This window comes from Ceratotherium simum, chromosome 12 (assembly GCF_057802395.1).
Source record: "Ceratotherium simum simum isolate JZ-2026a chromosome 12, ASM5780239v1, whole genome shotgun sequence".
NCBI classification, from domain to species: Eukaryota; Metazoa; Chordata; class Mammalia; order Perissodactyla; family Rhinocerotidae; genus Ceratotherium; species Ceratotherium simum.
Window position 1 is genome coordinate 34,643,428 of NC_141911.1, and position 26,367 is coordinate 34,669,794.

The 26,367-nt window shown below is 36.9% G+C and overlaps 1 protein-coding gene across 3 annotated transcripts in view; it reads left to right on the forward strand.

The window, feature by feature from the left end:
• The window catches only part of SH3D19 (SH3 domain containing 19), a 166,748-nt gene that overhangs the window by 78,182 nt on the left and 62,199 nt on the right, over positions 1–26,367 (forward strand). For all 3 annotated transcript variants that reach the window (XM_087437541.1, XM_087437539.1, XM_087437540.1), the window contains exon 2: positions 8,881–8,920. In XM_087437541.1, coding sequence (XP_087293667.1) covers positions 8,881–8,920 — 40 coding nt within the window. The remainder of the gene's footprint in view (positions 1–8,880; positions 8,921–26,367) is intronic.

Consider the following 26,367-nt stretch of genomic DNA (forward strand, 5'->3'; position numbering starts at 1 on the left):
TGGAAGAGAGATTCATTTGTCATTACTTCCCAATCCCTTTTGTGTTTGGATCCTGTGCTTGACCCTACACCAGTTGGAGTTCAGTTCATTAGAGAAGGGTCACTTACGTGTCAGGCATGGTGCTGGACATGGTGATGACAAATGCCCACCTCCGTATAAGGGATCTTGGTTTGCCAGGGGAGTGGATGGTGATAATGTGATAGTATTGTTCATGCTGAGTTACTAGATATTAGTTTGGAAAGTGCTGTGTTAAACAAATTTTTTTAATTGAAAGATTTCTCAGAGCCTTTAAGATACTAATATGCTTTGTGACTATCCAAGAGGTTATTAAAATTTGGGAAACATTGAAAGCTATCCCTGTTATTGCTTCGCTTTCTCAGGTTACCTTCCTTGTAGCATATCTTATTCCAGGTAAAATTTTTGACTCTTTTAGAAAAACTCTTAGGAATGGCCTAATATTTTGAATATGGGCCTAATATTTTTAATTTGGCAGTCGGGGGAATTGAGATTTATATTTAACTAACAGTCTTTTTATCACTCCTTAAATCACAAGTTTTACTTGCTGAAAAAAGTGAGACTTTTGTAACAAAAAGAGTTATGAAAGTAATTATTAAGATAAGAGAATCATTAGGGAGCTTGAGGTGGGAACATCAAGGAGAGTTGATCACACCCTGTTCCTAAGCCTGCTTCCATTTCCGCTCCCCACACGGATACTGGCTCAACACAAGGTTGACATAACGGAAGCCATATTGTAGAAAAGAAACCATATTGTAACTTTGAATGACTTCTAATTAACTAACCAAGACATGCTCTGTAGATTTTGTGGCCCCTCCCAGCTTCTATAAGTTGATGACTTTGTTCTTTTGAGTTCCTTAAGAATGTGATGACCCCCGGGCAGAGAGTCTATGCTGATAGCCATCATCAATAACAACTGAAAGATCAGGGTATATATAGGGCATTGCTCCCGTCTGTCTCTGATGCATATCCAGTAAAACAAAGAACTATCAGGAACTAAGACCAGATGCTTCCCCCACCTGGAGACCAGCCCCCTATATAACTGGCCTGTAGTCTTTGTTCTATACGATGGTTCTTTTGGACATTAGTCGGCCATCTTCCCTCTTGCTAACAGGCTGTAATAAAGTCCTTTCTCTCCTACCACCTTGCCTCTTGACTGTTGGCATGTCTTGTGGAGAGCAGACGACCCCCCTTGGATGGTAACAGCACCACCTTGCTTCCCAAGACCTGAGTGGCACTGATGAAATGTCCATCTTCCCAAAGTCTCTGCCCCATTCACCTTGGGGTGAAAAGGGGCAGTGCAGATGGTGACTCTGATTTTTCATCTCTGAGACTGCTAACATAAAAAACCCAAATCATAAAAAGCCTGATTCAATAGTTAGTTGAACTCAACAATCAATATTATTCAGTTGAACCACTTTAAAGACTATTAAAAAGAAGTAGCAGCCTGTTGCCAAATAGCTGATTCTTCTTCCACTTCAAATGTGCTGTAGTTTTTTTCTCTTATGTATGGTTTGGTTTGGTGAGAGCTACTTTGAGACAGAAGAATAGACCAAATGTGGATTGTTTTAGGGCAAAGATGACTCTTAAATCACTATTGTGTTTATAAAAAGTAAAAAAATGTATGGGAATTTGTAGGAAGACACATTTTTCAGCAGTATCAGATGTATCAATGACCAACTACAGCCTAAAGGACACAGGGTAGAAAAGGGAATAGGCGGGCATTGGATATTGTCATTATCAACAAACATTTACAGAGGGCTGACCGTGAAGCAGAGTCTGAGACAGAGTCCTACCTTCATCAGACACACTGATTAGATAAGGGGATAGACACCTGCCTAAAACCTTAAATAACAATACACACTATCATGTGCTACGTGTCAAGTGAGTGGTATAGATAGTATGAGAGTTCAGATTGGATGTGGTAGGCAGAATAATGCTCCCCCCTCAAAGATGTCCATGTCCTAATCCCTGGAACCTGGAAATATGTTATATTGCATGGCAAAGAGGAATTAAGGTTGCTAATCAACTGACCTTGACATAAACAGATTATTTTGGATTATCCTGGCAGGCCCAAAGTAATCGTAAACCTCCCTTATAGTGGAAGAGTGAGGCAGAAGAGGAAGTCAGAATTAGAGAGTTAAAGATGCTACTCTGTTGGAAGAAGGGGCCACAAGCCAAGGAATGCAGGTGATCTTGACAAGTTGGAAAAGGCAAGGAAACAGATTCTCCCTAGAGCCTCCAGAAGGAATGTAGCCCTGCAAACTATTTGATAGCCTAGTGAGACCTGTTTTTGACTTCTGGCCTCTAGAACTCTAAGATAATAAATTTCTGTTGTTTTAAGCCACTGTTGGTGGTAATTTGTTAACAGCAGCAATAGGAAACAAATACATGGATGCTAAAGAAAAAGAGGAGTCAGGGATGGTTTCATCAAGAAGATGGTGCTTGAGCCAGACATTAAAGATCATAAGAACAGTAGTAACAGAATTAGAGTTGTAGAATTTATGTCCCAGGTACTGAGCTAAGCTCTTTATGTCCTTTAATACATTTATCCTCACAAAAACTCTGTAAGGATAGTATTCTTCCCCATCTTATAGATGAGAAAACTGAGGTTTAGAGAGGTCAAGTAACTTGTGCAATCACTACAATGCGGTACTAGTCACTACAGCTTGTTAATAGCTAGCCTGTTAACAACACAATGGCAGCTGACATTTGTTGAGTAGTTACCACGCACAGGCAAGGTGCTAAGGATGTTGCTGTGGTTATCTCATGTAATCCTCTCAAGATCTACAGCATGAAGTGATTTGTAATTTTTCTAAATTTCTAAGATAATGGGTTTATCTGGCCAGCAATATGGCTGAATTGGAGAGGAAGAGACTAAACCAGAAAATCTAGTCAAGACACAACAGTCTGGACAAGTGCTGATTAGAACCTAAAATGCAGGTACAGACAGCGGGCATCGGAAGGAGAAAACAGATTCCAGAGACAATCTGCTTCTTGGTTGAAACATAACTCCCGTATTGAAAAAACTTCCCTTCCATCTCTAATTTCTCCCTCCATGTGCCATTAGGGTGCTGCATTTTAATGAGTTTAGGCACTTAATGAAAGATGTCAGTATTGACATGCTGTAGACCAAACTTTCCCACTTACCCATGAAAGTGTGGGGAGCAGTCATGTAAACTTCTCTATAAGATGCCTCATTTTTCTCCTGCTTTGGTAACTCACAGAGATTGTCTTTAATTTCTAATTTCTAAAACACAGGTGTTTTAGACTAAAAAAGTAGTAACTTTCTTACTTAAGTTCAACAACAAATATATTTATTGAAAACCTACCGTTTAAAAGAAGAATATACTAGTCACTGTGGGAGTCTCAAAAGTGACTAAAAATCAGTTTGAAAACACACCTGAACAAAGGTGGTGAAATGGAATTAGAAAGAGGAGGTGAATAGGTATTAGTTGGTGTCAGTAATTTTGTAGAATGAACATTGGCTTGTTTTCAAGTAGACATATATTTGCAGTTTTCTCTGCCTTAATACTAGAATCATTTAAAGATTTTAGAAAAGTCTCTGAAACTCTGATCTCAGATGTAAAATTCCATCTGTATTCTATTTGAGTAGAACCAATTTTGCTATCTTTTAAAGTAAGATTCTTTGATTGCTATCTCACCAAGGTAAGATTCCTGAACCCTGAATATCTTCTGTCTTCTAATGGATGGATTCATTGTTTTATTTATTCTGCTTATCATAAGTAAAGACGTAATGATAATTGTTACTGCAAAGAATTCTTTTTCAGGATCTGTGTATCCTTTAGTTAATACTGAATGGCACAAAGCATTTATGTAGGATTGATCTGTTTTTTAAAAATAATATATATTATATACTCCCAAGTTGGAATTTGACAGTAATGCTTGGGAGTATGACTCAAAATCCCTTTATAGATAATACTCATTCTAAATAGAGATTTTAGTGCTCCAATATAAGGTACAAGACAGATTCCTTTATACCGCTTCCTACTCTATTGTGAATGTGTCTGTGTATACAGTAGTCCCCCCTCATCTACAATTTTGCTCTCCATGGTTTCAGTTATCTGTGGTCAACCACGGTCTGAAAATATTAAATGGAAAAGTCCAGAAATAAAGAATTTATAAGTTTTAAATTGCACATCACTCCGAGTAGCATGATGAAATCTTGCACCGTCCCACCCCCTCTGGCCCTGGTGAACTATCCTTTTGTCCAGTGTGTACACGCGTATACGCTACCCGCCCCGTTAGTCACTTAGTATCCCTCTCGTTATCATATTGACTGTCCCGGTATCGCAGTGCTTGTGTTCAAGTAACCCTTATTTTACTTCATATTGGCCCCCAAGCTCAAGAGTAGTGATGCTGGCAGTTCTGATATGCCAAAGAAGCCGTAAAGTGCTTCCTTTAAGTGAAAAGGTGAAAGTTCTTAACTTAATAAGAAAAAAAAAAAGATTATATGCTGAGGTTGCTAAAATCTACAGTAACTTTTATTATAGTATATTGTTATAATTGTTCTATTTTGTTATTAATTATTGTTGTTAATTTCTTACTGTGCCTAATTTATAAATTAAACTTTATCAGAGGTATGTATGTGTAGGAAAAAACATAGTACATATATATATAGGGTTTGATACTATCTATGATTTCAGGCAGCCACTGGGGGTCTTGGAATGTATGCCCATGGATAAGGGGGGACAACTGTATTCATTCATGTGGACTGAGTCTTACCACTAATTTCAAAGAATGATTTAGGACCTTTCACTGCCGACTTGAGTTAGTAGTGTAAGTCCCTACACAATGGGGTTTGATTTTCTTTCCAGTTAAGTGATCAAAGTCAAATCCTCAAAGCCTGAATGTCTTACAGTAGATTCTAATAAGATTTGAGTTGGCCATTCTTCTTAGTTTTAATCAAAGCAAAAGATGACATTTGCATTTTTGTCATCTTCATTTCAAAGTGTTTGTCATAGTATTAGATTCAGAACCACCTTGAATGGTTATACATCAGTAGGATCTGTCTAGCCATTCCCAAAAAGCTGTCCCTGCCAGAACAGGGCTCATTTCTACATAAGTGGTATACCACCTAAATACATAAGCATTAGAATCATATATGTCCAGATTACTTAGAACCAGAATGATGCTGGCAGGAAAATTGGAGTAATATGGAGTTCTCATACAGAGTCACTGACCCATGGTAACTCCCTACCACTATGCAGATTCTTGGGCCCCTTGATGTGCCATGGGTTCCCCCATTGCCTCCTTACATCTCCCCACAACATTTACACACATACAGCCATCAACACCCTTTGCACCATTCTGCCTTTGATCTGCTTCCAAAGTATTCTCCCATTTCCTCAATTAGCTTCATTAACCAGGAGACATGGATGAGTAGAGTCAGGGAACGCAAGTGCTCTCTAGTGGTGTGTGTGTGTGTGTGTGTGTGTGTGTGTGTATGTATGAGTGACATATACCTACAAAAACAACAGACTTTTTACATAGCCATCCAGCCGTGCTGACCTTTACCTTGAGAGTGTACTGCTGATCTTTGAGTGACCTAAATCATCATGCTCTGCTTGGGCCCCTGAAGTTAGTACATTATGCACAGCAAATGTGCAGCATTTGCCAACTAAATTGTAGAGTTTGGGCATTCTTGTTTATTATTTATTTGTTTATTTTTTTGCTGAGGAAGATTCGCCCTGAGCTAACATCTGTTGCCAATCTTCCTCTTTTTTTGCTTGAGGAAGATTTGCCCTGAGCTAACATCTGTGCCAATCTTCCTCTATTTTGTATGTGGGTCGCTGCCACAGCATGGCCACTGATGAGTGGTGTAGGTTTGCGCCTGGGAACCAAACTTGGCCACTGGAGTGGAGCACGCTGAACTTAACCACTATGCCACAGGGCCAGCCCTTGGGCATTCTTATTTTTAATAACTTTTTTTTGTAGAAATGGTGAGACTTTGGGCTAGTAAGTTGTTTGTATGATTTCTAATTATGTAAAAGTTTGGAAAGACTTTGCAAGTATATTCCCTTCAAATTATTTAAAAATTAGAAACTCCGGAAAAAAATTTGGGGCAATGTGCCAAAGAATATTTGATTTGAAATAAATAAAATCCATATGCTTCAAGTGCTGTATACAGTCAAAATGAAATTTCTATGTTTGCTATAGATCTGTTCTCATTTTTCTTGGGGTTATTTTATCCAAATGTTTTATTATTGTTGGCAAGATCCAGATCTCAAATCTACCCTTAGTGCTTTGTTTTGTTCATTCTTGGCTTTTGGACCAGAATAATAACCCTTATTATTTTGCCAGAAATTCAGCATTACCACTAATATATTTCTTGACAATTGCACAATATTTTTGGCTGTCATGAAAATTACTTTGCTTAAAATAAGTATATAAAAATATGTGTAGGCACACAATACACAACATATACATACTACATGTTTATGTGTATTCAGGCTAAAAGATGGCTTCTGGCAAAATGTGAAATCCAGTTATTTGTATACTTTGAGAAAAAAGATGAAGCAAAGAACATGTGTTTTAATTTGTTTTCCATTGTCAAGAGGTGGAGGATGGGAAATATTGTAATGGGTAATTTACCCTTATCCTCAAATTATCAACTATCTGGGTCCTGGAGTAACATATTATAAACACTGCCTATGTGTATTTACATAGGAATGTAACACGTGTAATGCTAAGAGTGAATTTGGAAAGAAATGTTTAAAATGACCTCCAACAGATTATCAAGTTATTTTCTTGGTTTTTAATTATTAGTTCAATAGAGAAGTACTGTGGGGAGGCATTTGTATTTTCTTAGAGCAGAAAGTATAAAAATGACTGTAGAATTTCCTGTTTTAACCAAGAACGAAGGAGAGCTATGAGCCATTTGCTTCCTGAGTGGCTGCATTCCAGCTGTGCAGACTGGTCATAGCACATCTGCCAATGAGAACAGGCCTTGGAGGGAAGCCCTCAGATGCTGAGTCTTGTTTACACGCATTGTGACTCTGTTTCTCCCCTCCTCCTGTGTGTCGTACCACTAGGAAGATTTGTGGGGGAATTTGCTATTACATGCAAAACTAGGATCACAGCCACATCAAATGGCATTACGGGCAGACTTTTAGCTCATCTTTAGCCACAGGTAAGAGTTGTTGCTTTGTATATGAGGATAGCTGATCTGCATCCAGTTTCTCGTTTTACTTTGAGACGTTATACTTTACTTTTGCTAGCAAAATTAGCAGGCTAAAAGCTAAAAAGGAATGATTGAAAAAATGATTAAAATGTGCTGTATGTATTGCTAAGACCTGAAATTTTTAGTACTCAATAAGTGAAAAACCATAATATTTTTGTTTAAGGGAGGCACAAAACCAAGTTAAATTAAAACAAAAGTTTTAAAAGCGGCAATAACACTAAGTCACTGTGTAGAGAAATTGGAACCAGAAGCATATTAACATTCTGCATTTTGGAGAGCATTATATCTAAACAAACATTTTTTATTGTGACTGTTCCTACTTGTTAGTCTGTCAGAGAACAGTATCTTCCTGTGTACTAACTCTTTGGTTTAAAAAAAAATTTCTTTTTTATTATAAACCCATTCAGAAAGAATTGATCCTATTCCTTTTCTTCCATAATTCTCTCTAGAAGTTTTAGAGTATGTTTTCATTATCTTTATGCTGCTCCACCGGCAATAAAATTAAGAAAAAAAAAAACAAGAATTCCTGTCTAATCTTTGTTTTGCCATTAAATTCTATCTTGTTAGTGTTAATTTGGAAGATACTTTAAAACCTATATTTTGATAACGTTGCGTAGGATTTTTTTTTTAAGTCATTGCGTAGGACTTTATTGTGGCTTACATATTGCTTTCTGTTAGTTGTTCCATAACACTGAGACCTTTTTGCTTTATTTATTTATTTTTAAGCATGGACTGAAAAAAAATTGTTAGAGTCAAAAAAGACAATTTATAGGTTTTATAGGTCTTTCTCTTATGTATAATAGTCTTCAGGTTATTAACAGCATTTTACAGCAGTCCAAAGAGGCACTTTTGAAAACTTCAAGCAGCCGTGTTCTTGTCTCTTACCCTATAGCAGGATTTCTCAGCCTCAGCACTGTTGACAGTTTGGGTGAGATAATTCTTTGTTATAGGGTGCATTGTAGGATGTTTAGCAGCATCCTTGGTCTCTACCCATTAGTAGCTCCTTCCTCCCCAGTTGTGACAACCAAAAATGTCTCTAGACATTGTGAAATGTCCCCTGGGGTGAAATCACCCTGGTTAAGAACCACTGACCTATATAGCACATGAGACCTAATTATCTGTGAAACATTGAAATCCAACTTCCGAAAAGTTCTGGGTAATAGAGAGTTAAGGATGAGGCTGTACTGGTCTTAGTGTATTTGCAGATGTTGCTGTAGCTGACTGCTCATTTTTTTCCCCTCCCCATCCTGTTAGAAGCTTTTGCCAACCATGATTCATGGAATGATTTTTTTGAGCTGAGTAATTTGTGGTTTTTCAGTTTCCTTACTTTCGTTCCTTAGCTAAATTTGTTTTGGTTTTAGCAAAGTGTTTAAAACAGCAAAGATCTTAGAAAATGGAATAATACATGCAATGATATATTTTCCAAGTACATGATTTTAACAAACCGTAAAGACTTGATCTGCCGGTCTTTCTTTGTATCCTTTCTACCTCCTCTGTTAGACAGATCCTCTCAACTCTGATGGAGAGCTTTATACATGGGAGGACACAGCGACCTTGGAACATCCCTTTGTGAAATCTAATGGTATGGCAGCTGGTATTTAAGAACTTCTCCAGGGCTTCTAAAGAGCATTTTGACATGTAGCTGTCTTCTTTCTTTACAGATTGCAACGAACGAAATAAGCCAGAGCATCGTTCTTCAAGGTATGACTTTATAATATTTAATAATTCTGTATAAAGCTTATTTGGAAAATATTGTTTGGAGGCAGTGCAAGTATCCCTTTTAGAATTACTGTATATTTGAATCTTCTGTGGCATTCAAAGAAACTTCACAAGGGAAATATTGTTCATTCAATGAACAAAAATTCTTTATAAAATTATTGACCACTTGGAAGACATTTTATTTTGAGAATTCCTATCAATAACAGATAAATCTTTACAAAAAATATTTTATCTCCATTTCCTTCCTCTTGTGGTTTATTTTCCTTCCCTTTCTTTAACTGATATTTGTATAAATGTGTATTGATTTTTTCCTAACTATAACTAACATGGGTTCATTGTAGAAGTTTAAAAAATATTTAAAAAAATACAAAGCATTAAAAAACAAAACAAGGGGCCGGCCTGGTGGCGCAGCAAAGTGTGTGAGCTCCACTTTGGAGGTCTGGGGTTCGCAGGTTCTGATCCCAGGCGTGCACTGATGCACTGCTTGTCAAGCCATGCTGTGGCGGCATCCCATGTAAAGTAGAGGAAGATGGCACGGATGTTAGCCCAGGGCCCATCTTGCTCAGCAAAAAGAGGAGGATTGGCATCGGATGTTAGCTCAAGGCTGATCTCCCTCACAAAAAAAAGGAAAAAAAAACAAAACAAAACAGCCTATCTTCCATCAGCTAGAGATGGCTGGCTACTGCTAAAAATTTGTTGTAATTCCTTCTAGATTTTTTATCAGTATGTATGTACTCCAATTGAATTCTGTTTTTTTTTTTATAATTTTATTTATTTACTTTTTTCCCCCCAAAGCCCCAGTAGATAGTTGTATGTCACAGCTGCACATCCTTCTAGTTGCTGTATGTGGGACACTGGCCTCAGCATGGCCGGAGAAACGGTGTGTCGGTGCGCGCCCTGGATCCGAACCCAGGCCGCCAGCAGCAGAGCTCGCGCACTTAACCGCTAAGCCATGGGGCCGGCCCCACAATTGAATTCTTTAAGTTCTTGTTAGATAGTTTCAAATGGCCTGGAAAGTTATATCACTTAAGCCTCTCACCCACACTGTCTGAGAGTGTGTTTCACGAGACCCTCTCCAGCACTGAGGAATATTCTTAAAAATCCTTGTCAAACTTATAGGTGGAAAATTGTGTAATTTCCACTCCTAGGCAAGAATGACAGGCCTGTATTCAGTTTTTTTAACCCAGTTCTGTGAAGCATTGTAATTTTTCTAATATTATTTTCTCCTTATTCCACATTCCATCACTTCTTCTTTGCATTTTGTTTTGTGGGAACTGATAAAATGATAATAATGAATTCATTGGGTTGACTGGCCTGGTAAACCAAACCCTCATACTTTTTCAAGGTATCAAACCCTGGAATGCATTGGCCTCAAATGGATAAAAATATGAAAACTCTGTTAGAATACCAATACATTTTGCAGAAACTGTCAATCAAAATAAGTTAGTGAGACCTAATCTGGGAGAAAAATATAGCTGAGTATTTGAAATGTAAGGCTGATTTTTTTTTCAGGTATAATTCAACTACATTAAAATTCACTCTTTTTGGTGTATGATTCTATGTGTTTTGACAAACACACACAGTTATGTAACCACCATCACAATCATAGAAAAGTTTGTAAGATTGATTTTTTTAATACTTTAAAAAAAAAAGAAAAGAAAAGACAACCTAAGAGAGAGGACTTTGACAGCATGCTTAACTGTGAGTGACATAAAGCTGGAAGGGTAAAAAATACTTGGGATGATAAAATCAGGATGCATAAGACCTTGACATACTGAAGGTTTGACTGAATCAAGCAATATGAGTTTTAGTTGGAACAAATGTAAACCCTTACACTTAAGCCTGAAAGAGCAATGGAACATGAGGAGATAGGGGAGATGTGACTTAACAATATGTTTGAAAAAGTCTTGAAGGATTTAATTCTTCATAGATTTGTCAAGAGTCAAATTTTTATGTCATTGTCACCACCTCCCAAAAAATGTCGGCATTGATTTAATTACATTGAAAGAAGTATAATGTCCAGTATAAGAAAAGTAATAGCTCTAGACCATACTTTTGATATTATATCCAATTCTGGGTTCACTAGGCCTTGAAAAATTGAAGTATGCAGTGACTGGCTATATTCATAGCACTTGGGGAACTATAAAAGAAAAAAAAGAAAGAGTCCCATGCCCCACCCCAGAGATTCTCGTTCAGTAAATGGAGTGAGTGGATCCTGGGAATCTGTTTATTAAAGAAGTCCCCCAGTGATTCTGATGTGTAGCCAGGTTAAGTACCACTGGAATAGAAGACATCAGCTGAGTTGGAACAGGGAATATGAAACAGAAGAGTACAGTAGAAATCAAAACTAAGTCACAGGAAGACTTGTGTGAGGAATTGAGTGAATTTAGCCTAGGTGTGGAAGTTTGGGGAGGTGTATGGGACAGAAATAACTGGAGGGCTGCCATGTAGAAGAGACTAGCAAAATTGTTCCTCATAAATGCTATTCCCCACTAAGAGGAACCAGAGATCCTTCGATGAATGGCTTATTCTAGGTCTGGGGAGGAGGAAAGTACAGGTAAGCTTGGACTCCTGATGTGACAGAAAGGTAGGAAATGCTCAACTAATGAAGTCATGTCAAAAAGGCCTAGGAGGCACCTTCAGGAGGCTCCCACTGGCCAAATACGGGACAATTTGGGTATCAAAAAAATTGTAAATGATAATGGATTCTAACACATTGAATTTAAAAAATCCATGTAGAAGAAATCATAGAATCAGAAAATCATCATTTTGCAATTCTCAGTGTAATAGTTGATTCAGGCAGGGATCATCAATGGCTCCTAAAACTTGTATAAAAAAGTGTTGGAGGAAAGATATTCACACTGCCTTAAAATATGTTTTTAAGTTTTTAATTACAAAAGGGGAAATGTACCTTTTCATGGAGGAGATCTGGTGATCACATTCTTGATCAAATGGTCAATTTATATATTATCACTAGTGAGACAACCTGATAGTATGTGCCTCCAGATGGTGCATTAGCAGTACATGTAGATATCATGTATGTAGTAGTAATCCTTGCAAAAAAGATAATGTCATGAAAAATACAAAAAGGCTAAAAAAATATTATAGATTAAAATATAATGTGAATTTTTTTTAATCTGGAATTTTAAAATCCCAGATTAAAAAAAAAACACTTTGGGGATAATTAAGAAAATTTAAATATAAATTTTATTTTAGATAATATTTTATTAATATTATTTTTTTAGTTGTATAATACAAATGCAGTTATATGGGAGAATATCCTTATTCTTAGGATATATATACCAAACTTTGAGAGGTGATGTAGTCTTATGTTTGCAACATACTCTCAAATGATTCATGAGAAAAAAAGCAGCAAGAGATAAAACCGAAAATATTTGAAATTATTAATAATTGGTGAATAGATGAAAAGTATATGGGTATTAATTGTACTGTTCCTCAACTTTTCTGTAGACTTAAAATTTTCAGAATAAAAAGTAACAGTGGAGGGAACTGTTCTGTGTTTTCCGTGGAGTCCCAGAGGGTAGAATGTACATCTGTGGGTGGACCGTTGAGGGGGGTGGATTTCTGTGCCATGTAAGGAAGGATTTCCTGACATAGCTGGTCAAAGATGGAATGGGCCACTCTGTGAGGGAGCACTGTCAAGGGAAAGCTAGACAGGCTAGTGCTGGGAATAAAATAGAAAAGATTCACGCATGGCTAAATCATACTAGATGGCTCTAACCCCTTGCTCCTTCAATAGCCAATAAATATTGTTGAGAGGCCCTTATCTGGGCTCAGGATACAAGAGAAAACAAGAAAAAGTCCCCGGCACGCTCCCAATCCTGAGAGCCTATTTATTCTAAAGTCAGGATCCAAGTCTTCATAGTTATACTTCATGCAATGCTTGTGGTATTCTTGAGGGTATTCAAAAAGTATTTTATTCTTTAACCTCTAATTTATACTGTCCGGTTCTCAAGGACTGTACTACTAGTTTTGGTAACCCTAGCTCTTAGTATAGTGCCTGGTCCACAATAAGCACTTAATAGGTAAATGTTTCTTGAATGAATGCCAAATGTAGTTTGAAGAGAGAAAGGGAAATGCCGATATTTTTCTCTTGAAAATTGGGAAGAGCCTGGCTCTCAAAACTCACCCACGACTGTTATTGAAGATGTTTGTTACAACAACAGCAAGGAGTAATGCCCTATTGGAAAGGAGAGATGTTTTTCAGGAGAGACCATTGTTTTCTGTCCAGGGTGTCTGCTGAGACTGGCACAGTGACCTCTTCTTCCCCTGCCATCCTCAGCTGCGCAGGCCTACCCCACCAGGCCAGCAGTGCATCAAGCAGATTAATACCTGCTGTGTCAACAAAGCAGAAAGAAGAAAATATAAACAAAAAGTCACTTAATTTTGGTATGTTTGTTGGTTCTCCTCAGGCCCCTCAGCAGCAAGAATGATGTGCTTAAAGCCCAGTTAGGGCAAGACAGATGCATTTCTTTTGTTTGTGTTGTTATAAGGCCAACACTCCTATAGCTTTCACAGTGAGAGGAGAATAAATCTGAGATGTCTGCCTGTTCTTTGATTTCGGTGCTGATATAGGAAGGAAAGCATAACTCTTGTCAAGTTAAAGGAAAAGTTTAATCAGGTATAAGCCAAGACTAAGACCCCGAGGTAAAAAAACAATGCTTATGCATTTTTAAAAGGCTTGCTGGGTGCTTTTTGATTAGTTTGTTTCGATGTTGGCATTTTAAAAATTTGCTTATTGCTGATTGACAATGTGGAAGTCAGAAATGTCTGAATTTTTCTTGTCTTTTCCTTGTTAGTTGAAATACACCATTTCCCAAATTGATGTACCATGGAACATTCTTCTGTAGGATATTAATCAGTATGCAAGAAATAAACATTCATGCACAAAAAAATTTGTGAAATGTGGAGTTAAAACAAAATTACACATATTTTTCTTCACTGTGATTCCACTAAGAGTCTTTGATGTACTAAATTGCATTATAAAACTCAAGTGAGAGATTTACAATACAGGATTTTGAAAATTTGTTTGAGTTTGTAACTTCCTTTCCCAGACACAGCTATTAATAACATCTAGAAAATGTACTATGGAATGGCAGTTTGGGAAACTAATTGAGAGGGAAGAAGGAGCTAAAGATAATAAAGAAAATTAAGCCCTGTGGCAATCAGTGCCATGAATGGAAAATTAGGAGCTCTTTTTACCACCTCTCCAGCTCTGAATAATAGATCCCGATGACTTACGGGGGCTGAAGAACCTGCTACTTCATCTTGAATGTTTTACCTACTACAAGGAAACAATTTACAGTAGCAAAAAAAGAAGGCAACAAAACAGAGAACCCTGAATCTATTACTCAAAAATTATCTTTTGAATCTTAGTCTTCCTAAAGCCTTCTTAAAGCCATCTGTTATAATCCCCTTTAATACCTATTCATAAAATTGAAATTTCAGCAAAAAATCACCAAAGAAAAATTTTTTTGAACTCAACAAAGTGATTCTAAAATTTGTAAGGAAGAGCAAGAATAACCAAGGCAGTTTTGAAGAGGGAGAGGTGGCATCTTGCAAGTAATTAAGACAGTCTTTTGTCAGCAGGCAGAGAAACAGGTCAATGGAACAGAATAGAGTCCACAACAGATACAGATGGATATGTACAGTTCTGTATCATGTGCTATGATAGAGGTGGCATTACAGATCAGTGGGGAAAGTAGATATGTCAACAAATGGTGCAGGAACAGTTGATTACCCATATTCAAAAAATCCAGATGGAATTTGTTTTATTTTATCACATGAGGTAGAATCTAAAGACATAAAAGTAAAACGGAAACATTTTGAAGAAATATACAAGAGTCTTTATCTTTGGGGAAAGGAATTAGTTCTTAAACAAGGCTCAACATGTACAAACTACAAAGAAAAGGATTGATAAATTTGACTATGTGGAAATTTAAAACTTATGTACATTAAGACATCAGAAGCATGGGAAAAGACAAGTCATGACTGTGCAATGCACATAGGTGACAAAGGTTAGTGTCCAAAATAAATAAAAACTATACATCAGAAAGAAAAAAACAACTCTGTGAAATATGGGCAGGGAACTCACAAAAAAATGAAACTTAAGTTGAGATTTGCAAAGAAAATAGAAATGTAGGATACATAAAATTTTTAAATTTTAAAACTTTGTGAATGAGAATAGAAGTTCAATAGAAACTAATATTTGAAAAGATTCTTACCTTGCTACTATTAAGATATGTACTAACGTGATAATGAGATACCATTTCACTTCCATCGAGTTGGCACAGAAATCTCAAAGATTGACAATAACAAGTGTGTATGAGAATAATTTGGTATATCATATTTAGAGAACAGTTGAGCAATATCTGGTAAAGCTGAAAATGCCCACACCCTACCACCCAGCAGGTATTGTATACCCTAGAGAAATTCTTTCACATGTGTCAAAGGAACCATGTACAAGCATGTTGAGAGTAGCACTGTTTGGATTAGGGGAACTACAGCTGAACATGACAACATAGATAAATCTCAGAAACATAATTTTGGATGATAAAAAGCAAGTTGTAGAAGGATAGGGATGATACCATTTATAGAAAGCAGAGTTCAGCAAATGGGCCAAATCTGGCCTGCCACCTGTTTTTGTAAATAAAGTTTTAATAGGAACTCAGCCATGCCCATTTGTTTGCATGTTGTCTATGGCTGCTTTCACATTTTAACAGCAAAGTTGACTAGTTACAACAGAAACCATATGGCCCTCAAAGCTGAAAATCTTTACTATCTCACCCTTTATAGAAAAAGTTTCCCGAATCCAGATACAAAAAAAGTTTGCAGACTCCCTTTATCAAAAGAGAAAAACAATATGTCGTTTACTGTATATTTTTTATGGCTACATATATATGTAATAAAAGTATAAAAAGACACATGGAAGTGATAAATAGTGAATTTAGGATATTGATTATCAAAGGGATGGGTCAGAGAATGGTCCACAGGGAGCATCAAGTGTATCTATACTGCTTTATTTCTTAAGCTAAGAAATGGGCTGTGCAATGTTATCTACACTTTTTTAAAAATCCTGAAATTTTTCCTAATTAATCAAAAAGGCCTTCAGAAAGGCCTTCTTATATCCTGTGGCACCAATAAAGATGTTTTTATAAGACATGAGCATAAAGTTGAGTGAAAATTTCTTTGGCTATTTCTGAAAGGAGGAAATAGTCAAGAATGTTCAGAAAAAAACATGATTAAACACTGTTCCATTTCATGTCTACTTATGGTCCTACTCTTGTGGTTCCCGTTACTCGAAGCACCGTTTATTGCTCTGTGGATTTTTGTCTCTTTTTGTCACATGAGTGTTATATGAATAACACGTGAAAATATTTTTTAGTAGTTCAGAAATATGTGGTGTCTGCCTTTATTCCATAGACAGCTATTATTAAGTCTATTGATTCCATGTCTATCCTAGTCTGCTTTCTATGCATATATATGGCACATATTCAAATAATATTTAGAATAAATGAGGATATATATGTGTGTATGTGTGTGTAGTATGTATGTATATATATGTGTGTATGTGTGTGTATATATATATATTTATGTCAATTGCCTTTTTCACTTACATTTTAGAAAGTTTTACCATGTCACTTTCCACTTCATTATTTTTTTAAACTGCTACGTAGAATTTTCTAGTGCAGTTATATTATTATTCATTTAACCAGTCCTTTATTGATAGCATTTGGTTGTTTCCAATTCATAACAGAAATGATGCTGCAATAAACATCTTTATATTCATATCTTTGTGTATACATGTGTAAGAAAACCTCTATTGCTCCTTCCAAGATAGATTTTTTTTCAAGTTTCTATTGAACTTCTATTCTCATTCACAATTATTTTGAGTTTTAAAATTTTATGTATCTTATATTTCTATTTTCTTTGCAAATCTCAAATAGCTTCATGGTGGTTTGGTGCCACTCCAGATTCAGTAGGGCCCATTTCAATGCCCCTCCCCATAATGTGGCCTGAAATGCCACCTCACATAGGAAGGGAATCAAACCCAACATGCAGAATATTTGTAGCACATAGTTCAGTACACTCAGAATTAATAGTTGATGATGTTGAAACTCATAGCAGCCACTTTGTCGTTAAGAATTTGAAAGAGTCTTGGTTCTCTGCACTGGTATCCTGTTGTTGACCTTATAAAGATGTTGAGGATTTTATTCTGACGCTTTACCATCATCATATTATGGTTTAACTAGATTAGCTAAAAGCAAAAGATTTAACATGTTTTTGCTTTTCTCCTTTCTAAATATGTCTATTAAAATGTCATGCTCTGCTGAGCTTAGTTTAACTATTGTAATTCTGTAGCATTTCCCTGCCCATATGTTTTGATTCCTGTACCTCTATAAACTATAGCTTGTGTGTAATTACTTTCTGGCACTGTGTTTTCTAAGCTATAAGAGAAACATTGCTCTTGCTGTAGCATCTGTAATGCTACAAATGAGGTGAAAATTTAAAATGTATACAGATTTTGTGGGGAAAAAAATCCTTTTGCAATGACATAAAAAATTAATATTTTATGTCATTCTATGGAAGAATAAATAAATAAATATATATTATATATATAAGATGTTTTATATATTTTTATATATTTTTATATATATATAAAATGTTGTTTTATTGTGGTTTTAAGAAATGTGACTTAAGCATTTCTCCCTAGTGTGATGGGAATGAAAATGAAGCATTTATATGGTGTGTTAGTTGGGTAATTGAAACGTTTTGTCAGCTGGCCTACTACTGACACAGTACTTAGTGTAGGGGCTTCTCTGAAGTTGTTTCAAATTAAACTATCAGCAGGCAGTTAACTTTGGAACAGGAGGTCCTGTATTTATTTTTCTCAAGATGGGCATAGGTGGCTGCCCATTTCTCAGCAGTCCAGGGAGCACATGGAACTCCTGGCCCTTAAATTTTCTCATCCTAATTCTTTCCTCTCTTTCCCTTGGGTTATATTTTATATTAGTTCTTTACTTTTCTGCATTGTAATTTAGAGGCAGTTATTTACACAGTTCTACAAAATCTTTATTAAATAGCCTTTAGTTGAGTGAACTTTGTACACATCTTTGTATGTCTCAATCTGTCCTTAGGTTATGGTTTTACACCAACTAATAAGTATCCTTATACAACAGACTTATTTTCTTATTTAAATGTTTTCCCTTACTGGCGCAGCATGTATCACATTCTTCAGATATATTGATTAGGATATAAACCACAAAAGTGTACTAATTCCTGGAAGAATCTTAGTCTGAGCAGAATTGCTAAACAATCATTCAATAGCCCAGTCACCTCCTGTCTTATTAACAGTAAACTGCTGTTGATCAAAATTCAGTCTTGTTTTATACTTAAAACCAGAATTCAGGCGTGGTCCCAAAAATACAATTTCAGGCTTGGGGACTTTCATTTTTAATTAGGTGCTTCTCCAGATAATAAATCAGAGCATTCAGTTCCTCCCTAGTGACAAGTTTTTGTCACTTCCGATCTTGTTCCAGTTAAAGAGCAGCCCTCCAGAGATGCAGAATGAGCCTGCCCACCCTTGTGCAACACTTCTAAATGCAGCAAAAATAAGGCAGGCATGCCAAAGAAGGACTTGTGTGTGACTCTCTCTCCTTTTGGAAAGGAAGATTGAAGTCAGTACCCTTTGGTAATTAACAAAATAAAAGAACAGAAGGAAAGTATCCATTGTCTGTCTGAATGCTTCAGAGTAACATTGTGTCTAAAATACAAACATCCCCTCAGTTGTAAACCTGTTTGCTAGAGATAATATTGTCCCTGGCACACTGCCTTGTGCAGGCAGTCTAGGGATGCTATCAAGGGCTGACAAGCAGGACTTAAAGTTTATCACCATCTATTGCCCAGTGGTTTCTCTTTGGTTACAGATTCCAAAGAGAAGCTCCAAGAGAGAAAGTCCTTATAAGCTGAGCTGCATTCTTCAGAATTTTTCCATATGGTGAATTCCTATCTTTTATACCATTGCTCTTTTTTAAAAATTTTTAAGTAAAATTACATTCATTTGTTCTGATTATAAAGCAGAATATGTTCATGATAGAAAATTTGGAAAAACTAAGTGTGTAAAAGAAAGGAGAATCATGTATAATCCCACCTCCTCATAGTTAATCACTATTACATTTTGGTGATTTCTTTCTAGTTTTTATCTTTTCAAACAGATACTATAATTTTAATATAGAAGCTCATGAATATGCTGTTTTTATTTATTTATTTTTTTTTTTAAGTGTCTTTTTTTTTTTTTTTTTAAAGATTTTATTTATTTTATTTTTCCCTCCAAAGCCCCAGTGGATAGTTGTGTGTCGTAGCTGCACATCCTTCTAGTTGCTGTATGTGGGACTCGGCCTCAGGATGAACGGAGAAGTGGTGCCTCGATGCGCACCCGGGATCCGAACCCGGGCCACCAGCATCGCAGCGCGCGCACTTAACCACCAAGCCACAGGGCCGGCCCAATATGCTGTTTTTAAATTATTATTTTCATTTAACATTATATCATGAACATTTTCCCACTTCAGTAAATATTCTTGTAATTGGTGTATTTTTTTAAAACATAATTGAGATTGTATTATACATAGTGTCATATATAAACTTTTTTCACAAAACAGTAGTTTATAAACATTTTCCTATGATATGATTTTTAATGGTATTCCATTATGTAGGTACACTAAACTTACTGATTTTTCTATTGTCAGACATTTAGGTTATTTCCAATTTTTTACTATTATAAACAATGCTGTGATAGGATTCTTATACCTGCATTTTTATGGACCATCACTGATTACCTCCTTGTGATAAATTCCTAGCAGTGGAACTAACAGATAAAAATTATTGGATCAAAAAAAATTTTTTTTAAGACTTTTCATATATACTGTCCAGCTGCCTCAAGTAAAACGTTGCATTCTCGCCAGTATAACGTTCTTTAAAGATCTTCTTTTGCTCTGTGTTGCTTATGGATGAACCAGAAGAAAATAACCAATAAGAATATTGTTTCTTTCAGTTTGACTCATATTTTTATGTTAAAATGCTCAGATTTGTTAACCACAGCTAATTTCTGTAATTTTCATTTCATGCCCCAAAACAATACTTTCCAAAGGAATCTTGTACTAATCCACAGCCTCTGGAGATCCCCTTTCGTGGAGCTTTTCAGAGGCCCATTCAAGGGCATTTGGGAGTCAGATCACCTGGATTAGAGGCATAGACATCAGTGCATACCCCTTGAGCCTGTATTTGAAATCAGGACTGTCTGTGCTCAAGTATGGGGAACTGTTAGGGTAATCCAAAATGAATACAAGAAATACTCCCACATCATACCCAAACTTGGAGAACTTTTTAGGGCAATCCAAAATGAATTTTAAAAAATACTTTTTAAGCTGTTTAGGCTCTGTTTGTATTGGTAGAATCATTCAGAAAGGCTGTGAAGTAGAAGTTCATGAAGTACTTGTGTTTGAGAATCAAGCTGCCTGAATTATAATCCACCTTCCCCACTTAGGAACTAGGTCCCCTTGGGGAAGCTTCTTAATCTTTCTGTACCTCAGTTTCCTCATCTATAAATGGGGCTAATAATAATACCTGCCTCTTAGGTTTATTATGATGATTGTTTAGTTGCTGTATCAGTTAGGGTTCAACCAGAGAAAGGGACCCAATAGGAGGTGTATATTAAGAGATTTATTGTAGGGAATTGGCTTATGTGATTGTGGGGCCTGCTAGGCAAGTAGCAAATCCATAGGGCAGATACACGGGGAAGGACAGGCTGGAACTTACATACATGGACTGAAGCCACTGTCCACAGGCAGGATTCTTTCTTCATCAGGGAGGCCTAGCCTCTGCTCTTAAGACCTTTTACCTGATTGAATCAGGCCCACCCAGGCCCACCCAGATTATCTAGGATAATCTCCTGTACTGCAGGTCAACTGATTATGAACTTCACCTACATCTACCCAATACCTTCACAGCAATATGTAAATTCATGTTTGAATAACTGAGGACTGTAGCCCAGCCAAGTTGACCCTGAAAATTGACCATCACAGTTGTTTTGGACCTCAGTTAAGCAGACTAACCCCACTTGGGAATGAGTTTCAGTGTTATCTCTGCTTTTCAAGGTCAGGGCTCTTCAAGTCTCTATAACCCAGAAGTTCTATCTGACAGATCTGTTTAATATCTGTTAGTTTTATCATAAGTAACTGTACAGTTGTATTATTCATGATCGTAAAGGATTCTTTCCACTGGAGCCAGGGTGTCTGGTCATGGCAGGATTCTACACAAGAACGTAAACTGGCATCTGCGTAAACATTCTGACCTGCATGGTATCTCCTCTTAACACATTCATGCTACCCTTCCATGCTTGGATAGTACACTGCTACACATGTCTGCTTTGTGTAGACTGGTAAAGTCTGGGATTGTCAGCAACTATTGAATGGTCTCATGGGCTTCTTACATAGTGACAAGATATTAGCTTTGACTACTTGAAGAAAAGATATACATTTCGTCCTCTCTTTTGACTCGTGCTGATTTTTCCAAACAGCAGATGAACTTCCTTTTGGGAAGTTAATTGCATTCCTTTGAGCATAATAAACCCTAACCTCCTCTCAATCTGAATACAGGATGTCTTCTTTGTCCCCTCACTCGAAGTAGGAAAGGACAGGCCACTCAGGAGTAAAATAGCTAATGGAAAAAGCACGATGAACATTGTTGGGGTACTTCCTGGTGGTCTTGGATTTCAAAGCTTTTAACAGTCGCTCTGGAAACAACCCATGTAATTGATCCTCTTGTGGATTCTCTCGGACTGCATTTCAGTGTTTGGTTTGTTTCCATAGTTTTGAAAAGTGGGGTAATAATACAGTCCTACTAAACCTTTCCTCATGCTGTAGTGTTGCAGTGCAACTAGCCCTTGCCTGCTTCTCTGAGAACTGCCTCCTCGCTGAAGGATAGCCATCTGTGACTTGGTTTTCACATGGCCTTACCCCATTTGGCCGTAGCTGGTGGACTTCTGACCTATACTCTGTGATAATCGAGTTCTTTCTCTTGGAAGTTTAAACTAAAGACAGAGCTGAGAGCCGTGGTTTCTGGAGCTTGAAAATTATTTAGATTTGGGCTTGGTGGGACGTAGATATTGATGAACACTGGCCAGGTATGCTGATGAACAAGCAGAGAGAGTCCAGCTGTAGCAGGAGATTTGAAGAGAAAAGCAGAGATGGTGTGGTCTCAGAGAGAAAGTGAGGAAGAATAAGGGTTTGTGCGGGAAGCTACCTTGTTTCCCAGTGCTGCATGAAGTTCACCTGTACTTCCTGTTGGTGGGAATTCTTGAGATACCCTTATATGCTCGTAATTAAAACCCCTTTATTTAATTCACGTTTAAAGAGGTTTCAGTTGCTTTTAACCTCACGAGATAATATAATACCATAAGAAGAAGTAACAATAGCAATATTGTAATATAGAAATGAACATTGCATGCTTTACGTTGGCTTTAGGACTATCCCAGACTATCACCTTGATTCTAGGATTTATGTCTACATAGTTTAGGATACCATGAATATATTGAAAAAACAGAGCAGAGTAGTACTTTAGAGTATTTTATGTACAAACTAAATCCCTGCTATATAATATATTGTGTGAAGAGGGAAATGTATTACTTGTCTTATGAACACTGACACCAGGTCTATGCCTTGGTAAGTTATAGAAGGCTTTATTGTTTTGTCTCCCACCAACAAAAGGTAAAAAAAAAAAACCCCAAAACCAAAAAAACCCTTTTTAATGTGGGATCTCCTAAAACAGCACAAAATACAGCCAGATCTATGAATTTCTGAACATTTATTTGCATATACTCCTTGACATGTTATATATTATGAATAAATCCCAGAAGTGATGAAAGTCTTAAATCATTTTCTAATACTCTTCAAGACACCTTCCCCCTTCTTCTGTCATCGCATCTGATTTAAATCTTCCAGCCGTGGGATATTCAGTGAAAGAAGACAAGTTCTCCAAGTTGTTTGGTAATTAATTCACAATTCTCACTTATGTAAGTGTTTTTTGTGTTTTCCTCTCAACATTCAGTGTAGGTGAACTTTTTGTGAGTCAGTGAAGCATAGCAGCTAAGAACTCACTCTGGAACCAGACTATCCAAGTTCAAATCCTGGCTTCATCATTCACAAGCTGTGAGACCTTGGACATTTAAATTGCGTAAAATCTTTTCTTATCTATAAAATTGAGATAATAATAGTACCTTCTTCTAAGGGTGCATGTGTGGATTAAGTGAGTTAAAAGATGTAAGGCATTAGAACAGTTCTCAATTAGGTTAGCTATTATTGTTATTGGAATGGATTAGTTATCAAGTCCAACTCCCTTCACTCCAGTTGGGTCAAGTAATTGATTCTTATAAAGTGGAATTTAAATTGGGATCGTGGAGATTTTTAACTTTCATATTTTAAAAAATTTAGAGTAGTGGGTAGAGATCACTTAATCTAATAATGTTATATTATAGATGAGGAAACTGACATTAAGTGACGCAATTATGCTCGCAGAGTGAGTGGTGTCAGGGCTGAAAGTGGACCTCAGATCTCTAAACTCCTCACACAGTTCACTGTCTGACAACTATCAGAAGGATCCTTAGTCCTGAGCCCTACAAGCCCTGTCTCCGGGAATTCACTGATAGCATTAATGCAAGCAGATGCTTTATGTAGAAGGGTGGGTCACATCTCCCCTCTTCTGTTTGGCTCTCTACTTGCATAAAGAAGAGACTTGATCTCAGTATTTAAATAAAGTACTACCCTTTATTATTTTTAAATAGTGATTGTTGAGAATATAGCCTTCAAATTGCCCACAGATTTGTTCTGTGTTCTGTGTTGTTGCAAAACCACAACTTGCATTTATATTAGTCCTGATGTTGGAAGGATCACAACTTAAAAAAATAACATCTCCATGAAACATTGATGAATGCACATTTGATATCAAATAGATGTATTGGGGTTTCTGAACAGTGATATATTTGAAAATGGGATTCACTTATATTCTACAAATAGTTATTGTGGGTGATAAGCACTCTGCTAGGCATTGAGGTAGTTTATACTAAACCTACAGATTTAGAACCCTAAAAAGTAAATCTACAGAAATTTTGCCCTACCCTGATTTACCTTAAACTCAATAAGGTTAGCAGTCTTCCTGTCTCCTGAATTTTTCTTCCTTTTACTAGTACTTCTCTTCTTTGTAAAACACCACCCCAAACATTCTGTCTTTACATGGAGCTAGTCAGTGTCGAGCCCCGTGATTAGGCCTGCCTCAGTTTGGACATGAGTTCACCTTGAGAAAAAATATTTGGATTTTGACAATGTTTTTGTTGCTCTAGGGAACAGTGCTGTCACTCAGTGTTTACAGCTCAATGTTACACTAATTCCTGTAGGGGATCTTTTCTAGTACCTTCTATAATCTCTTATAAATAAAACGTGGAAAAGTTTGCATGATCAGAGTGTTTAGAAACCCACATGCCTAATTGTGACAAATGTATCATATTAATGTAAGATGTGGACACCAGGGGAAACTGGGTGTGGGGTATGTGGAAATTCTGTAATATCGTCACAACTTTTCCGTAAATCTAAAACTATTACAAAATTTAAAAATTTATTTTAAAAAAAGATCCTCCCAAAAAAGCATACATACAAAATTACTATGGCAAAATAAGTTATAGCTATTGAATCTTATCATGATGAGCAGCTTTTATTTAGCTCTACCAAATAATATAAGATAAAATGGTCAGTGCTAAATTACTTCAGTAAGAGAAAGGTCATTGTTCTTATAGAAAGTCCTAGTTTGAAAACAGTCATTTCTAAGGATTAGATTTAAAAGCGAGTATAAATACAATCGTTATGTTAAAATTTAAAAATGGGCCTCAAGTTACTTTTTGAAACATTTTGATATCACAGGGATAAAAATGAATGAGCAGGGGCTGGCCTGGTGGCACAAGCGGTTAAGTGCGTGCTCTGCTGCAGCAGCCCGGGATTCGCCGGTTCGGATCCCGGGCGCCCACCGACGCACTGCTTGGCAAGCCATGCTGTGGCGATGTCCCATATAAAGTGGAGGAAAGATGGACATGGATGTTAGCCCACGGCCAGTCTTCCTCAGCAAAAAGAGGGGGATTGGCAGATGTTAGCTCAGGGCCAATCTTCCTCACAAAAAAATATATATATATATGAATGAACAAACTAACTAAAGACTGCTTCCTAATAACTTTGGCATACTTCTATCTAGAGCGCAAATCCCTTTGTATATAGTTTATAATTGTATAAGTCTGGATCCCCACCTTGAGGCCAGTTGCAGAAGTAAGCAAATGAGCTAGAGAAAACTTTTCTGATTTGTATTTGGGTGTTGGTTATCTTCACATGCTGTTGTCTTCTCAGGCTGCTAAAATCATCCAATAGCCCTGCTACTCCACTACTGAGGATTGTTCCACATCAGCTGACTTTCTGGTAAAGGTGCTGGTGGAGATAATGGGGGAACGGTTGCAGCTGTTGTTGATTGTCCTGTCACAGGAATTCCACTCAGTCTTTCTTAGCCCGTTGGTGTTAGGGTTATGGCTCGTGGGAATGAGGTGGAATTAGGAGTAGATCTTGGAAGCATGTCTTGGATTCTAACCCCACTGCCAGCAGTTGACATTTTTCTTCCTCTTTTGTTTCCATCGCCTTTTCTTTCTTCTTTTCTTGAAATTCCAGGAAGAATCCCAAGTATTGTCTGACTGGGTTCAGCTTAGCCTGAAACAGCTGTGTATCTCTCCTAGGAAGATTGTGGCCCCAATTTTAACAGAGTATTTGTCTAGAAGCAAAATGTGTAACTCTGTCACACCAGCTTCAAGTGTTTGGAAAGGCGTTCATCTCTCTGCCACTCCATTAATAAAACAGGAACAATATTAGCTACTAGATAGGTAGGACCTACAGGTAGTGGGATTCCCTAAATAATGTCTTCTTTTTTGAAAGTAAGGTTGTTAAGAAAAAACAAGTTGATCTGTCTATCCATCTGCCTCTCTGTCTACCTGCCTACCTGTCTGTCCATCTATCCATCCACACATTCATTTCAGTTGATTTCTATTATTAGAAATTCTTATAATAAGAAGGGCCATGGCCCAAGAAACAATTAGCATATGTTATAGACATTCTTAAGGTGACATAGCCATTGGTTACAGGTGTGAGCAGGATAATCTTGAGTGCTAGACGTTTGAATTAGGACTGGACTGTCATGCCAAGCCAGTTCTAAAAACGCCAACACTGGACTAGCTGGGAGTTTGAGGAGTGACTGACTTTGGCTGCTGCAAAAAGGTAAATGTTATTATTTGTATCTGCACAGTCTTGCCACTGAGAGTCTATTTTATTATT